This window comes from Rhipicephalus microplus, chromosome X (assembly GCF_043290135.1).
Source record: "Rhipicephalus microplus isolate Deutch F79 chromosome X, USDA_Rmic, whole genome shotgun sequence".
In the NCBI taxonomy this organism is placed as follows: Eukaryota; Metazoa; Arthropoda; class Arachnida; order Ixodida; family Ixodidae; genus Rhipicephalus; species Rhipicephalus microplus.
Genome location: NC_134710.1, coordinates 61,396,809 through 61,414,046, shown reverse-complemented (window position 1 = coordinate 61,414,046; position 17,238 = coordinate 61,396,809). Strand labels below are relative to the sequence as shown.

Sequence of the window (17,238 nt, the reverse complement as noted above, 5' to 3'; positions counted from 1 at the left end):
AACAAAGTAGAAACAACTTCATGGCACCAGCTCTAAGTAAACTCGTGTGCACTGTTCTCTTCAGGCTTCTTGCAGCTATCATTTCGTCAGTATACAAAATCAAAATGAACAACAAAAACCTACCGTGATACCTTACTAGGCTGAAATGTTAAGCTACTTAGCACGATGTCACGGGTTCGATTGCTGGCCACAGCGACAGTGACTCGAATTCACGATAACACCCGCAATAAATGCAATAAAACCCATGTGATTAGTCAGTGATGGGTATCGCCAGAAGGATCTTGTGTCAGGTTTTGGTGCAGAAAAAAAATTGTAGCATTTGCCCTCTGTTTGTAGCAGGTTTCAAAAACTAAAAGGCAGGTTAGATAGCGTTTTACTGGTCTTATTCTACAATAAAATGAAGTATTCGATTCATTCGTTGCAGGAGTTCACAGGAGGCGTAACTAATGCAAGTTTTCATCAAAGCATGGCAAACTTATGAAGAATGAGAGAAAAATTACACATATATAGGAAACACACATATGTACAATACATGAATGTTACTAGTGCGAAGCAGCCCCAATGCTTCTTCCATTTTTCTTAGCATTCGATCGAGGCATACACTCAGCCATATTTTGCCGAGATTAAGCAAACATTGCTTGCCTTCTCTCAACAACAGGGAAAATCTTAAACTTTATGTCCCGCTAGATCAACCATTCGTTAGTTTTGATAATCCATTCTGCTTCAGTGACCTCTTCTTTGGCTTGATCCTTGGTAACTTCTACATTAGGTGATCTTTGTTCTGCCACTATACGCATAAGCTGTGATGGTGGCTTTTTAGCTGCAAAGCACTTCGCAAACTGCCTTCATGGCCCTTCAACTGCCTTCATGATATCTGAATTAAATTAAAATGAGCACCAGTCTCTGTCGGACCTTTTTGAATATGACATTGTGTGACGCGTGTCATTTACACTTGACTAAGAAAACTTTGCCCTGTCGTGCAGGACTCTTGAATGTTCGCTAAATACATGCTCAACATTGCCGTAGCCATGTGGAAGCGATAGAAGGGGCCTGACTAGCTTGCACAATAGCAGATATTTTGGCCCACCCTGGCCACCTTTCATAACGAAAACTTGATGCCAGTATTTGTCCACCGCTGCTGACCCGCAGGTCACGGGATCGAATTCGACTGCTGCGGCTGCATTTACAATAGAGGCAGAAATGCGGTAGGCCCATGTGCTCAGATTTGGGTGCACGTTAAAAAAACCCAGGTGGTCGAAATTTTCTGTGCCCTCCATCACGGCGTCTCTAATATTTATATGGTGGTTTCGTTATACACCATCAATTAATCAGTATTTGTCTAGTGGCATGTTAGTAACTTGCATGTAACATGTTCAAGATGTTTTTTGCCGCACAGATCGACCACCGCAGAAATTGTTTGAATCCGTCATGCACGAGTGCAGTTGCAGGAATTTTTCGCATGCTCCAATAACTGCCTCTCTCCTCTCGTCCCGACGAGCGGGCTGGAAGCAAAGCAGATGGGGATATCACGGGAGGAAAGAAGTTGCGTCACACGTGCGTCATGACCTCGGGCACTTTTTTTTTTTGTCTGAATACGCGGCTTCCTTTCGGTGTGGTTGTGCGTGGCTATCAACGTAACTATGCAGCTCACGATGCTTAAATCACGCAACTGTTGTCAATTCAATTATATAGATATGTCATTTGGGTATATGACACCATTTGTATAATGAAGACGGAATCGACTTGTGGCTGTTTTTGGGAATGACATGTGAATACCAGGGCACTCGCTGCATAATATTTAGCTCGCGTGTTCTCAGGAGTTTCGACTGCCCATCGGCAGCATTTTCTGACCATGATGAAAAAGAGTTGCAGAGCCCCTATAAAAATTTTTTACATCTTACAGATAGCGGAAAGCCTCAACATGACTTCTGCCTTTTCATCTATCTACTAGGGTGTTATGGCGTCGCATTCAATTGAACAGTTTTTCACGCACGCTTGATGTCATCAGGCTTTCACGCAGGAATTGCATGTAATTACTTATATTTAATCAGTTACGTTTTTGTTATATGAGTGTATGGGTAATTGATTAGATTTGTAATACGGTAACACTCATTGTAATTGAATATTTTTTTCGGCAACCGATTACACTTGACCAGTTCAATTATTGACGAGAGGAACTGCAAGAAGAGATGCTCCTGATGTTCACTCCTTGTGACCACGTTAGTCACCACATTAGTGACCACATGAGCTCCTGATGTGCAAGAAAAACAAATTTTACACAAAATTTCTTGTTTCAATGCTCTTAAAGGGGTACTGACCCAAATTTTTGTGGACGAGATAGCCACCGGGGTCGATTCTCGTGAACATTCGTATATCCAATCTGCAAAATATCAACTGCGAATATGGCTTGAAAGGTATTTAAACTAGTTTTGAGGTTTCCATCAGCCCTCGATCATTGACACTCTCAAAGGGGAGCCTTTGGGTAACCCTACTTCTCTCCTGTCACCAAGCTGCAGTCAATAAAAGAAGTGATAATATCATAGCTATCATTTTTCGTTGGCCGCGTTTTTTTCCAGCAGTCAATATTTCTCGGCAACTGGTTGCAAGTGCGCGGTCGTGGCATACTCTTTGAAACTATTGTATTTGACGACAATGCAGTCCCGTTTTCTATTCGAAAGTAATTCTTGATGAGGATCATGCGAAAGTGTGGCACAGTTCTGTGTGCTGACGTGGTCAAGAGCTGAACATGCGAGGTGGTGATAGCTGCACACGGCGACTTCTTGTTTTTGGAGCTCTCCCAAACCGAAACTGAAACTTGTCGCTAATGAGGGGCTTGTAAATAATTGCCTGTCACATGCTGCAGCAAACAATGTGTAGCGTTATGACTAACAGTGTGCCAACAACACATTGTAACAGAAAAATGCGAGGTCAAAATTGCTGGGTCTGTACCCCTTCAAGCGCTGGCGTTTGTTAGCCATCACCTGCTGTTTCATCGCCTTATACTTGCGAGAAATTTCGCGAAAAAAGTGAAACGCGAGTCTATAAGACCGAAATATAAAATGACATCATCACGAGATTGTGAAGAGGCCAGTAGCGTAGTGAGGAAGAAACCTCATGGCGTCCGGTATCACATTCTCGTATTTCCCGCGATTATTGTGCCTTGCCCCCTTCTCTAGAACGCCGTTGCTGGGCGGCATCGGCACGGCGTCCTCCTTCCTCTTCCTCCGGGTGTACTTCAGCGTATTGGTGTAGTTTCTTTGGTGCTACACCTCCACATTCTTCAGATATATTCCGCTTTTACAAGCGTTGATGTTGAGCCTAGTGGACAAAATACTCGGCTTCGAAGCGTGGTGTGTCACGTTCCAAATCTAACACGGCCAGTGTTTTAAATGCGGAGCATTTTTATGGGCGACGCATATCTATCTATCTATCTATCTATCTATCTATCTATCTATCTATCTATCTATCTATCTATCTGTCTATCTATCTATCTATCTATCTATCTAGCTGCCTACGACTTTTAGCTCTCCCGGCCGTTTAGATAATGGTATCGATACCGAAATTGGTATGGCATAACATGATTGTATGACAAGCGTAAGTGCCTAGTCATAACATAAAAATCCTGACGTGTGTGACTGTCATGATTAAAATGTCATTGTCTTAGTGCTCTTGTGGTGGTTTCGTTCACATTACATATTGCAAAACTGGTATGGTATGACATGACTGCATGATGAACATAAGTGACAGGCCCTAACGTGGAAATCAGCAGATGCATGTCATGTAAGTAATGACTACACGCCACACTCATGATGCGCTCGCGGTCGTTTCACTAGCTTAACATGAAGTAAACTTGGTATTACGTGACGTGAATAGACGGCGATGGTATAAGACTTGTGCGAAGACAATAATCATTACATATGCATGTCATATAAGAACATGACTACATGCTGCGCTCATGTTGCACTCGCGACCGTTTCGCTAGCTTCCCATATACCAAGGTTGGTATTACGAGTCGTGAATGGATGGTGAAGGTATATGACTGGTCCTAACATGATAATCAAGACATGCGTGCCTTATAAAACATGACTACATGACACGTTCATGATGCGCTCGCGAGCGTTTCGCTAGCTTAACAGATACCGAAATTCGGTATTACGCGACGCCAATGGACGACGACGGTATTTGGTTGAAACATGATGATCACGACAAGCGTTGCATGTAAAACACGCCTACATGGCACGCTAATGATGCGCTCATGGTCACTTCGCTAGCTCACATAAACCAAATTTGGTATTACGTGACGTGAATGGATGAGGAGGGTATAAGACTTGTGCAAACATGATAGTCATGACATTTGTGTGATGTAAAAACATGACTACATAACACGCTCATGATGCGCTCGGGGCCGTTTCGCTAGTTTCACATATACGAAATTTTATATTACGTGACGTGAATAGACGACGAAGGTAAACGACACGTCCAAACATTATAATGAGGACACGCGTGTCATGTAAAACATGAGCGCATGTTTAGTTCATAGCGCGGTCGAGGCCATTTCGCCAGCTTCACATATACCAAATTTGCTTTACGTTACGTGAATGGACGACGAACACAAATGCCAGGCGCAAACATGGTAATAATGACATGAAAGCCATGTACGGAATAATTTACATGCCCACCCCTGCTGCTTCTGGTATTGCAAACGTTAGCGGTGCCGTCGTTACGCGACCATGATGAACATACTTGCATCTTATCTAGACACAGGGGTGCGCATGGCATTTCTACTTGTGTTTACCGTGTACTACATCCGTCCACCTTTTAAGCTTGAGCTGATTTGAAAGTGAGATGAGAGCCTTCCTCATTCATGCTTCGCACATCATCAATTTCCACAATACGTGGCATCTGCTCATGTTTTTTTTTTTTTACTTTGAGCCTTACTTTGTTCTGTCCAGTGAAAATAAACGTGAACAAGCGGTCCAGGACAAGTTCGTGCAAAGAAAACGCACAAGCAAAAAAAGGAGATTGTGAACTGGACTCTATTCAAGGCTTTCCAGGGAAACAAGGAGGCATCTGGGCCACTTTTGAGTTACCTGTGGATCTGGAGAAACCGGAACTAGCGTGGTATTGGCAGTTTGAGCTGAAAGCTAAAACCCAAACCGGTTGTAGCTGCACCATGCGAGGAGAAGCAAAGCTTGTTTGAGGAGAAGCGAAGTCCCGGAAATTCGCAGTTAAGCCGTAACTTCTAGCAAATGACAAGAGATTGAATCTGCGTTTGAAGGAAAGAAAAAGGCACTATCTTCTGCAGCCTTTGTGGGAGCATGCCTCACCGCCTCGATGATGAGGGATTAGTCGACCACCCTCTGTCTATGGCGTCGGCTAAATAGAGTGGCAGGTTTGATGATAAGCTGTCAGGCCACTACATTGTCCTACCCGAAAGCAGTCTGGCAAGTTTTCACGTGCACCGGGAGCCGGTTTTTCGAACGTCACGCTACTGCCGGAAGAGTTCTTGGAAACCAAGGTCATCTAAGATCACTGGACGTGCGCAAAATCTTGGTGACGTGGGCAAAGCGTTGGTGCAGTGTGTTTGTGACCATACTTGGACGTCGTGTAGACTGTGCTCTCTCCACGTTTATTGTGTGGTGTCTTTCCCCGCCTTCGTAGGTAGAGCACCTAGACCATAGAGCACCGTATTGGCTGAAGCCGTGGACAATGCGCCCGGGCTTGGCAACGTGGCGATATATAAGCAGAAAACCTTTTGCATATTTTCAGCTCTCTTGTTCAGTTCTAGACTTCTTGAGTTATACTTTATCGCTTCATCACCTCCTTTCGAATTCTCAGTTACTAACCTTGAAAATAAATTGTTGTCGTTCTTACCAACACCATCTAGTCTGTAGTCTAGGTGGTGTTGTTCTTACGAGCACCTAATCTGACTTGTTGGACGATGGTTCCTACGACGGGGGCCCGCTACCAAGCTGAGACCTGCAGGACCCGGAGTCGCAAGAACTGGATGTCAGCGGAGGGATGGCGTCAACCCAGGTAGCAACGACTGATGGAAGCAGTCAAAGGCTACGAGCTCATTGTCTTCGAGAGGCAATTGGACGACTACGGTTGGATGCTCCGAGCTCACTGACCTGAGAGGCAGCCGAACGGCACTTCTGGGATGACACGAGGTCATCGACTGTGAGAGGCAACCGGAAGGCAGTGCTGAGATTCGTCCGGGGTTCAAACGGGTGGTCGTCTATTTTGCCTTTCTTAACCCTTCCAGCTCCTTGAAGGTTTCCGCAGGAATAATTTGGATTATGATCGCATTTATGCTTTACATAGCCGTTTTGTTTTACTGTCACTTCATTTTACGATCCTCCTTTGCTCAACAACCGCAGTTTCAAATTAATTTCATGTTAAAGACTCTGATAAGTTGAAAAGCACCTTGAAATCTAGAACCTCGAAGTCTGGTGTTTACTTTTCATGGTGCAGCACCTAAGTAAGGCTACTTTTTTTTTTGTGGTTGTTTATGGGAGGCGTGCCGCGCTGATGCCAAATACATCCCAGATTAAAGTGATGTAAACTTCAACCTCTCCACACCAAGCCATTTAAAACAGAACAGAATTGCAGACCATAAACATGACATTTATATTTTGTCTTGTGTGTTCTTGTCTATGTATATGCCATCCTTAGACAGCTTTCCCACAATTTCCGCAACAGCATCGGCCCTTCTCAGTACCAGTCGAAAGCGATTGTGCAAAATACTTATTCCTTACATGAAGTCAGGTGTCTGTGTAACTACGCGGAAATAACCAAGTCATATTTTAATGCCATTGTTCCGAAATAATAATAAAGCACCATGATGTCCTTTCATTAAAATTAAAAAAAATTGTTTTGAAGTTTGAATAACGTCAGATGACAATAAGCATCTGCATGTCAATCGGAAAACAATATCATGTATCTTAGTATTGGCGTAAAAAGGGCCCTGCAACACTTTTTGGGCATGGTCAGAAAGCGCTGTCAATCGGTAGTTGAGGCTTCTGAAAACAGGCGAGCCGCCTGGGCTTCACAATTCATTCTCCAAGTGTGGAAGCTTGGGCTAGTTGGTATGACACGAGGGTAGTTATAGCGCGAGAACAGAACGACGACAAAGAGACAAGAAGGATGAACGTGTCCTTCTTGTCTATTCGTCGTTCTGTTCTCGCGCTATAACTATCCTCATGTCATTCTCCAAGTCAGCTAAAAATTACTTTCGCTTCTCTCGACAAATGACAATGCAAGCTCAAAAGTCCCTCGTCACAGCCATTTGAGCCATTGGTTGATTTGAGCATGATGCCCTCAATTGTTACTCAGGTCGCTGCAGCAGGCCACAACTTGTACACGCGTGCGTGGGTGATTGCACTAAAAAGCCACGTATTTGAAGAAACAAAAAGTGAAAAAGCGCTCAAGATCAAGAGGCGCGTGTGACATTTTTCATCATCCACACCATTCCTGCCTGCTTAGCTTCCAACGCTTTCTACAGGTCGAGAGAAGAGAGAATGCAGTTGCAGCTGTGACATACGTTTGTAATCCCGCTCGTACAATACGACGTCTGCAAATTTTTTTCGACAGTGTATTTGTAAGGAAAATAGCTCCTTTAGCGAGTCAATTTGGTGGCTTCTTAGAAAAGTGTTGCCGTGATCTTTTAAGTCAAAGAAAAACGAATTTTTCCTAACGATCATGAGTGGACGATTGAGTTATTTGTGTGCTTACAGGCCATGTTTCCAGCTTATTATCGGGTTAATGAAAAATACTTGTTTTCTCGTATTTGTAACGTTGCAGTCGGTCATAAAAACAGGCTTTAATAGTGGTTGCGGCCATGAGTTTTTTTTTTTTTTTAGAATCTCGAGATAAGATTTTGGCAGAGGGGAGGGCGATAATTGCTTGAGGTTTTCAGCGCGTGCATGAATAGCTCATATGAAGATCGATTTTCGAAATCCTACCACATCCTTATTTCGGCTTGTGGGAAGCGTTTCGCCTTTTTTCTGCGGGCGCTCGTTCGTGTCTACAGCGAGAAGCGCATGGTCGGTCCAACTTAACTTGTTCCAGTCCGTATCCCACCTCTTTTTTTTTCTTTTGCTATGTTCTTCTGACGCTTGCTGGTAACCAGGATAACTTGTTTAAATCACGTATTTAAAGGGACCCTGAAACACTTTTTCAAGTTACCATGGAATGATTTCACTGCAAGAGCTTATTGCTTCATGAATTCAGCACCGCAAAAATTTTAAGAATTCATCCAGTGCAAGTGGAGTTGCAAAAGTTTGTCGCTTGCTGTATTTGCATTCTCTCGTTCCGTCAAAAGCACTGAAAACTAGGCAGGAAGGGATGGCAGGGCCATAGAAAACGTCACGCACGCCTCGTGACCTTGAGCCTTTTTTCTTCTTTTGCTTCGAATGCGCGTCCTGCTCAGTGTGATCGCATGCGCACGCGTGGACAAGTAGCGGCCTCCCGCGGCGATCTCTGGACCGAGCGAGCGCACCATGTTCAAATCAGCCAATGGCTAATAGATGGGCTTGCTACGTGTGATTTTGGGTAGTATTGTGTGATATGTTGAGAGAAGAGAAAGCAATTTTTAGCTGACTTTGATAATTTATTGTGAATTGCAGGCCGCGTGCTACGCTATAATATTTAGCTCGCGTGTTGTCGGGAGCCTCTACTACCGATCGGCCCCGTTTCCTTCCAATGCTCAAAAAGTTGTCAGGGCTGCTCGTTTCACTGAAACATATATCCCAGCGTTTCGTGTCACCCTGCTGTTGTGATAACCAATAAGTGTTCACATCATGTTTGTTTGAGATTGCGCCTCCGCCAAACACATTCGATAAATTTTAACGGCTAGCCATACATAAGAGTTACGCGTGAAGCTTTTACCTAGGCGGTTCTCGCTAGAGACTATGGTATACTACTTGCTGCAGTAATGCGTGGAAGTTGCTGTTTCTGTTCAAAGGTAAAGCGTGGATTTTGGACAAAGAAGCTTTTCAGACCCATCTCGTAATGCATCTAGAGAATGAGGAAGCGTGCCTTGCATTTACGCCAGCTGGCTCGCGTTCAAGCATTATGATATAGCCTCGCTTATCTGTACACATTTTTTCTCTCTTCCTGTCAAGTGGTATAGGTTTAATATGTATATATGACGCAGAACGTCATATACGACGGTTATTTTTTCCTCTCTAAGAACGTAAACAATTATTCGAGAAATTGCGTCTGCGTACACTTCTTAGTAGGCTAAGGCAGTTGCTGCGAACTCGAAGAAGTACAAATGCTTGCGCTTTCCCAGAACGAAGAGCCATCGTGGTACCATGGTCGGGGGAGGGGGTGGATGACTTCGAAACAAAAAGCGGGAAAGATCCGACATCGCCTGTACCCAAAAGACAAAGAAGCTTGTACCTATGTTATCAAGCAACATAACTGAATTGAATAAGACACGTTTCAACAAATTACAAGTGTGATTGGGCTGAGAGAGAGAAAAAAATATCTTATTTACCCCACCTTATCTGGCCTCTAAATAACTTATGAAAGTCGCAAAAACGAGTGCGTTATTCTCTCTTGGCAGTTCCCGTCTTTGCTGCACAATTCGTGACGCCATCAGTTTGCTTACGTGACGTCAGGATAAACCGGCGGTTATGGCGTGAGAACAGAACGACGACAAAGGGACAAGAAGGAGACGAGCGCTCGTCTCCTTCCTGTCCCTTCGTCGTCGTTCTGTTCTCGCACTATATACACCGTCATGTCATACCAACTAGCCCAAACCGCCACACGACAGAATAAACCCTCGATTGGTTTATATACAAGAAAGAAATATCTGTTGTGAATTGTCTCCTACCCCGCTTTATCATGCAGTCGCATGCCATGTCTCGCATGACTATCGTGCGAGATAAACCGATTTCGCTTCATCTTCTGCATTTGTGACTAGAGTGACTATATCTCCGCTTGAGTATACTCAAGCGAAGATAGCGACGAGTAGTCGAAAAACGCGCAATCCTGAGTGGCTTACTTAGTGGTGACAACCAGCGTGTTCTATGAAGAAATAGGTGGTGATAGCGCTTATAGGAAAAGTATCGGATGCAAAAAGGACACTACTGTGTCATGTTTGAACTCGGTGTGGTATAGGGGCCCTTTAAGGGAAAGGAACGGCGATAAGAAGGTGAGGGATGTTATACGCGGCAGGTCCCCACTACCTCAGCCCACCCCAGGATAGCCTCCTGAAGTGCGGAGTTGACGCTGCACGTTGCAGCCTCCTACAGCTACATGAATATCAATGAAGACTTACGCTAAGCCTGGCACCCATTCACAGATTGAGAGCGCGTCATGCACGAGCGAAAAACACGTGAAAGCGCCACGGGCGCGGACGGTACGGCAACGTGGGATCGCGCGTGCGCCGCATCACTTTTCCGCGCTCTAAAGGCCGGCACGAGAATTAATCAAGTTGAAAATAGCAGCCGAAGTGTAGCTTCAGGGGGCGCCCGTGCTTATTAGAAAGGAAAATGAACGCGCTGCTCTCGGATGAGGATACGACCCGGCAGTCTTCACTGGCAGGAAGACCACTCGTAATAAGGAACTACCGGCGTCTGAGAGGGGAGTTCGCTGAACCTCCTGTGGCGAGCGGACATTCGCGAGAGTACACGTTCGCTGCCCGAACGGCCGGTAAACAACCGGCGCACCGCTTTTCAATGGCAGCAGAACAAACAAACGGGCGAGATCGGAGAATGCAGGAAAGCTGGCGGAGGCTGACCCACTACTGGCGCCACGCGAACACAGGAGACGTATCTCTTCCACACAAACAGGTTTCTTGTTTCTTTGATGCGTGGAAAAGAGTCCATGGGCGCTATAACCCTATATGGGGAGCCTTGGACGACTGCAATTCTTCCTACGCGTAAACAAAAGCCATCCGTACGCACAGGTGTACAGTGCACAATTCATGTTTAGGAGTAATTATGTAGCGCTACATATAGATGTGCTATAAGTACAGAGGCAGGGATTTTTCTCGCTGCTTCTACACTGAAAAAGTAACACTTTATATACCGAATTAGAAGAGACCCTAATGCGAAGGGCGACCTGGTTCCCGTAAGAAAGATAAAGTTAGCTGGGAAAGTTTCATTGGTAAAATAGAGGGAAAAATAATTATCCTGCATTTTATGCAAAATCGTAGGCATATTCTTGACCACGTATTGTTGGATTACAATTGCATTCACAAAACATTCTTGGGTTATGATTGTTTGTAAAGGTGAAGATCATGAAAAAAGAGCCAGGAAATGCTGGTCTGCGATAGCTGTAATAAAAGCAGATTAGTCTAAACAAGTCTGGTGGCAACATTTGGTATACTCCCGTTTCAAATTATAATTTTTAAAATATTATAGTCGACGATGGTATCAATAATCATCGATCATGACTGAGTGTAGGTGTATACATGCTGATGGCGGCCATACAATGCGCTAGTCGCTACCTCATTTGAATTCTCATCGAATTCACTTTATCCTTAGAACGATACCTGCTGTAAGATTTTTCTTCTTTTTTTTACTCAACACATATTGATGATGGTTTGAGAGTTTTGTTCAAATACTTTGCTACCAACTAGTCAGTTTCCCGGGTAGACAGCGCCTGAAAGAAAAGTCACAGTAATCTCGTCACTAATGAAACTAACCCCCATATTCAGAAACGCTGCTTGACTTGAACCTGACTTGCCACCGACTTTATCGCAGCACAACTGCGTTTCGAACGCGGTTCCTTTAGACGGTGCCTAGGCAGTACAAACGCACAAACGCGTTTCAAACGCACTGCATTGAAGGCGGTTTCAAGTCAAGATCAAGTCAAGAAGCGTTTCTGAATACGGGGGTTAGTACGCCAATAAACTTGTCATTGCAAACATTAATGCACACGTTTCTTTCTTTTTTTCGAATAGTAATCGTCAGGAAGGTAAATGACTGTCTAAGGTGATCATATAGAGCATAAAAAGAGCTGGTGCGAAATTATTCATTCAATTGACCTGATCAAAGCGGCTGTCTGCCGATCCTGTATGTGACTTGAATTGCTGTGGCTTGAAATAAAGCTTCAGAGTCATCCCGCGAGCTCTTTTGATTCAGTAGTTGATCTCAGAAGGAAGATGTGTTATAAAATATACTGAATGAATGATTCGGCACTAGTTTATCCGGTTTTCACGATCACTTCGAAATATAGAAACTTAGAACTACCTTAATGGGGCGATTCCTTCTAACTGAATGCGCATAACGAAGCACCACGAAATGCGCAATTGGAAGGTAATTTCTGTAATTATTGATCAAGCGAGTTTTTTTGCATTTCCTGCAAATTATGTCCGCCTGGGAAAGTTATTCATATCTGGCAATGCAGTGACTAGATTAAAAATTTGAGTTTTATTTTTATTGTGCTCTTAACGTAAGGAAATTCTATATACAACACCATGTAGAAAGGCTGTCATGCGAATTTCAAGATGATGACGGAATTCTCCCTATAGCGGGAATAGCTAATTGTTTTTGCCAAGTTTTCTTCACTTAGTTTTCGCTTACTTTGTTCTCGCGTTGCCGGGAAAAAAGAGCGCATTACAGAGGCTTTGCGAAATTGGTGACATCAATGAGTTGCTGTTTAAATGCGCCCTATGCTTAACGACACTGATCTCAGAGTGGTGCATGAAGGGCCACCTGTTGTCACGCGTATTGCCAATGGGACAAGAACATATAAACCTGGACTACCGTCTCACTCAAAGAAAAAAAGAAAAGAGTTGTCTCACTTATTATTTCTTTTTTTTTTTGGGAGGGGGGGGGGGTGCCTGATTTGCGAATTGCTATCTACGTGACTTCCGCGAACTTTTTTGGAGATAATTATACGTGGGAGAGTCATGGAACACAAGAACGTGTTAACAAGGGAGTGATGCGTGGCATATATGCAGTCACCGAAATGAGTGACACAAAGTAACACAGCCTTTTTTTTCTTGTTTCTTTTTGTCCTATAGAGTGTGGTTAGAAGGCGCTTTATACTCTCCGCTCTCGCGTCGTCCCACTCCGAAGACAAAGCCCTCACAGGCAGACGATGTAGCGTCCCAAAAAGCTGTCATCGCTCACCTGAGGAGCAGGTGCTCTGACGTCGTTGGGAAACCACTTCAAGCGTGCGTGGAAATAAAGAGTGGCGCGGACGTGTCACAGGGCCGCGAACGACCAACGCCTGCGGCGAATGCGACCGGCTGCTGCACGATGCGGTCGCTGACATGCACCCAATGACACGAGTTACACGACTGATAGATGTTACGGTCGGGCACAGCACCACGGCGAACCAGAGAGAAAGGAGGCGAGACCAAAATGAAAATTCATGAAAAAGAAACAAAAAAAACGATCACAAAGCGATAGGTACGCAGTAAGTGGCAGCAACAGGGACAAGGTCGTCGATAATTCTTCACGATGGTATACCTTGCACGCTTGTGGCGCTTGGGCAATCGGTTCATTATTTAGTGAAACGGCGGCAGAGGCGGCTCTTTTGGCTGCCGCCACTCGCCGCCCCGAGCACAACTCGATCTGGTAACCCGTCCTTGGTCGGGGATTCGACGGATGCGGGCGCGCGTATTCCACAAACACTGTATGTCTATCCAAGTGAATAACGCTTGAACCCCTCATCACCCCGCCACGGCAGTCTAGTAGCTAGGGTACTCGACTGCTGAACCGCAGGTCACGGGATCGAATCGCGGCTGCGGCGGCTGCATTTCCGATGGGGGCGGAAATGTTGTAGGCCTCTGTGCTCCGATTTCAGCGCACGTTAAAGAACCCCAGGTGGTCGAAATTTCCACTAATCAATGAACCTTTCATCCTTGCTTCCCCTTGTTCCTCCTTATGTTTAGTTATCCGCTAAAAATTACCGCCGACATACGGGAGTGCGGGAGCTTCTAAAGCTCTACCGGCGTATACCTGGACTCCGAGATGATATAAGTAATGCGGACAGTGTATGTGGAGAAAAGGGGGAGAGATGGAACGACATGTATCTTTTTTTTTCTTCTTCTGGGCTTTTGCCAGAGAGCCTTCATTAACGTAAGCGAATCTTTTTGATTCCTTTTCCTCTGCCTTCTCATACCAGGATGGAAGTGCAGAAATGCGGCTCTTGCGGCTACATAACGCCAAGTATTACGCTGTCGCGAAGAGGAACCTTTCACACCGAGTGAATCCGTCACCGGTGCATGTATATGTATGCGACACATGAGTCGGCGGCTCCCCTCTTCCAAACTAGTGCCCCAAGCACCCATGTGCACGCTTGCTTGGCTTGAGCTGAGTGACCTCTCGAACAAGAACACTTATTTTTTACGTGCACATGTACGCAAGATGCGGTGACGAAAAAAAAATAATAATATAGCGAAGGTTTCCGTTTCGCTATTTTTATTCCATGGCTTTTAGTTCATATTATGACGTTAATATCGTGTTATCCTTGGTCTGTATTGCAAAAATCGTTTTTTCGTTACACTAAGTCGAACCTGCTATGTCCTCTTGCTTAAAACACGTAATTCTGACGTTCGTACCACACGGACTTAATATTTCGCTTATTCAGTGTTTTAGCAATGAAAGCTGTTTCCTGAAGGCGAAACATTTTTTTTTTCTTTCTAGTTCTGAAGAGACGAGGACGCTGAGAACGGGTTGCGTGTGCATTCAATAAGGATGTATATGGGTGTCCGGCGTGCCAGGTTCAGCCGCTAACAAGGTTGCGTGATGAATTAAGTGATGAGTGTCGATGCCTATACGTCGTCTAATCCTGGTTCCCGAGGAAAAAAAAAATTCCACCAAGTCGCATGCAATATCCAGAATTATTTACAAAATATTGAAAGCCAGTGTGCTTTATGTAAGGGCCTAGTCACAGAAAGAAGCCTGCAAATATTATTCGCCTCATGAGACGCAATTCGCTCTTTTACATGCAGCGAAGTCGTTTTCAAGCGGCGTTTTTCTGATTTCGCAGTAACGTTTGAACGGCTCAAGCGTGAATACTATGAAACAGACAGCAAACTCTCGGTTCATTGCAACCATGTGTAAACTATCATTTGAACGTCATATGCATAAAACCAGATGAGGAACATGTTGAGTGCTTCCTCTTTATTTTCTTTTTGTTTTTTGCTAAACCTAATGGTATGTGAAGCCAATAGATTAGGAATCAAAGTTAACATAGGGGAAGTTATTTGTAGGTTTAATTTAGAGTGCGTGAAGGACATTCTACAAACCGATTAAGAGTTATAAAACACAACTTGATTCATGCGGGTGCCGTATCTATCCACGCCGGATTACGCTTGCGTTGCACTACGAGTTGTAAGGAGTGAGTGCTCCCTCGTCCACTCGCTCAAGGGCATTCACGTTCGTGAGCAGGAGTTAGTCCTGTCCTTCAGCAGGTTCCCGCCAGTGCTTGGATTTAGCCTCGGAGGTATAAACAACATGGCAGCAGATGTGGAAGTTAATGTTTTGCCCAAGGACGTCATAGCGCGTAATTAATAATAATAATAATAATATTAATAATAAAAATATTAATAATAATAATAATAATAATAATAATAATAATAATAATAATAATAATAATAATAATAATAATAATAATAATAATAATAATAGGCAAAAAGAACACGCCCGCTGATAGACTCAAATCGTTTTCCGAGAAACCAGGGATAGTGGTTGATAAGTTCAACTACTTCTTTACGTGGTTTTCCAAGAATGCGCATGCACATAAACACACGTGCACGCTTAAACAGTCTGTTCCTGCTTCTGCTTATTTGCCCACGCTCTCAAAGGAAGATCTCAGGAGAATAATTTTCAGTTTTCGTGCAAATAAGCAGCCAGGAATTGATGGGGTAGCTTTGGCCACGCTTCGACGGAAATTTGATGCATTATCTGGTATACTTCTTTTCATGTTAAATGGATTTTTAACCAGTGCATCGATTTCCGAGGAATAAAAAATGCAATAGTTAAGCCATTGTTTAAAACAGGGAAAAGTATTATATAGAACGTTAAAGACCAATTTCTACCTTGCCTATACTCTCCCAGATACTAGAAAAAATTTTTCTTCGATGTATGACGTCCTTCTTACAGAAGTTCTCGCTGCAACACCCTGGCAATCGCAGTACTGTAACATTATTAGAAGAGTTTAGTGATGAAATATATTCAGCTTTAGACAAGAACCTGTGAAGTTGTGTTCTATTTTTAGACTTCGCAAAAGCGTTTGAAACAGTGAACCATACCATTTTGTTAGAAAAGCTATTTCGTTTGGGCTTTAGGAGGACTTTTTATGATATGCTCTATAATTACTTACAAGACAGGTCACAGGTCGTTGTGGAATGTAGGGAGCTAATTAGCAATAGAAAATATATTACTGCTGCTATGTCACAAGGATCGGTGTTGACACCATTGCTATTTAATTTATTTATGAATGAATTCCCCTTGGGAATTCGTAAAGCCAATGTATTCAGTATGCAAATGATACGGTGCTATTAACACGTCACATACGTTATGAAGGGGCGATTAATGCTCTTCAGAGTGAAATTCATAATGTTATAATAAGGTTTGAAAAAAAACTCCATAATTGTACACGGAAAGAAAACAAAACTTATCTGTTTTCGAAGCCCTCTAAAAACACAAAAAATGAATATATCAATTTTTCTTCACACCGAACATTGCAATCCATGCAAATGTTCTGCAGTGGAAAATGTCGAAACATTCAGATACCTAGGCGTAATTTTTCATAGTGGTATGTCATGGCAACATCACATGGCAAGTATTTGTTCCAAACTGAGAAGTGTGGCATGTCTGCTTCTCGATATACAAAGCTTGGTGCCCCTACCAGTGAAAAAAAAATGATAGTTCATTCGTTAGCATATGATAGTTCATTCGTTAGCATTCGTGCAGTGAGATATGGGATAACAGCTTTTGCATTTTGCATACAACGCTGGAAAACACGCATTCGTAGTTCTCTTCAAAATATTTTAAAAAGTGTAGCTTACGGTAGTAAGATAGATGCCAGTACTATTTTTCGGGATTTGGGCTTTTGTGTATTCCAGGATTTGTTTATTAAACAGTTGTTCTAAGACACAATTGGTGTGGTGACATTAAAGTGCCATATGTAACACGTCGACCCCTGAGAGAACAAAAACGTTTTATAGTACCTCGGTTCTCTACCAGATATGGAGAATCATGTAGAAGTGTATATATTCCAAAAATTGTCAATGTACAACCTCACGATTTTTTTCAGCGAATTCAA

At 43.5% G+C, this 17,238-nt stretch overlaps 1 protein-coding gene across 6 annotated transcripts in view; it reads right to left on the bottom strand.

Annotated features, from left to right (window-relative positions):
• The window catches only part of LOC119176099 (uncharacterized), an 86,516-nt gene that overhangs the window by 35,420 nt on the left and 33,858 nt on the right, over positions 1 to 17,238 (bottom strand). Inside the window, exon 1 of one of the 6 annotated variants that reach the window (XM_075876928.1) lies at positions 13,092 to 13,247. The exons of the other annotated variants lie outside the window; for them this stretch is intronic. Coding sequence (XP_075733043.1) covers positions 13,092 to 13,236 — 145 coding nt within the window. The 5' untranslated portion in view covers positions 13,237 to 13,247. Of the gene's footprint in view, positions 1 to 13,091; positions 13,248 to 17,238 lie in introns of those variants that run through there. 6 annotated transcript variants of the gene reach the window in all.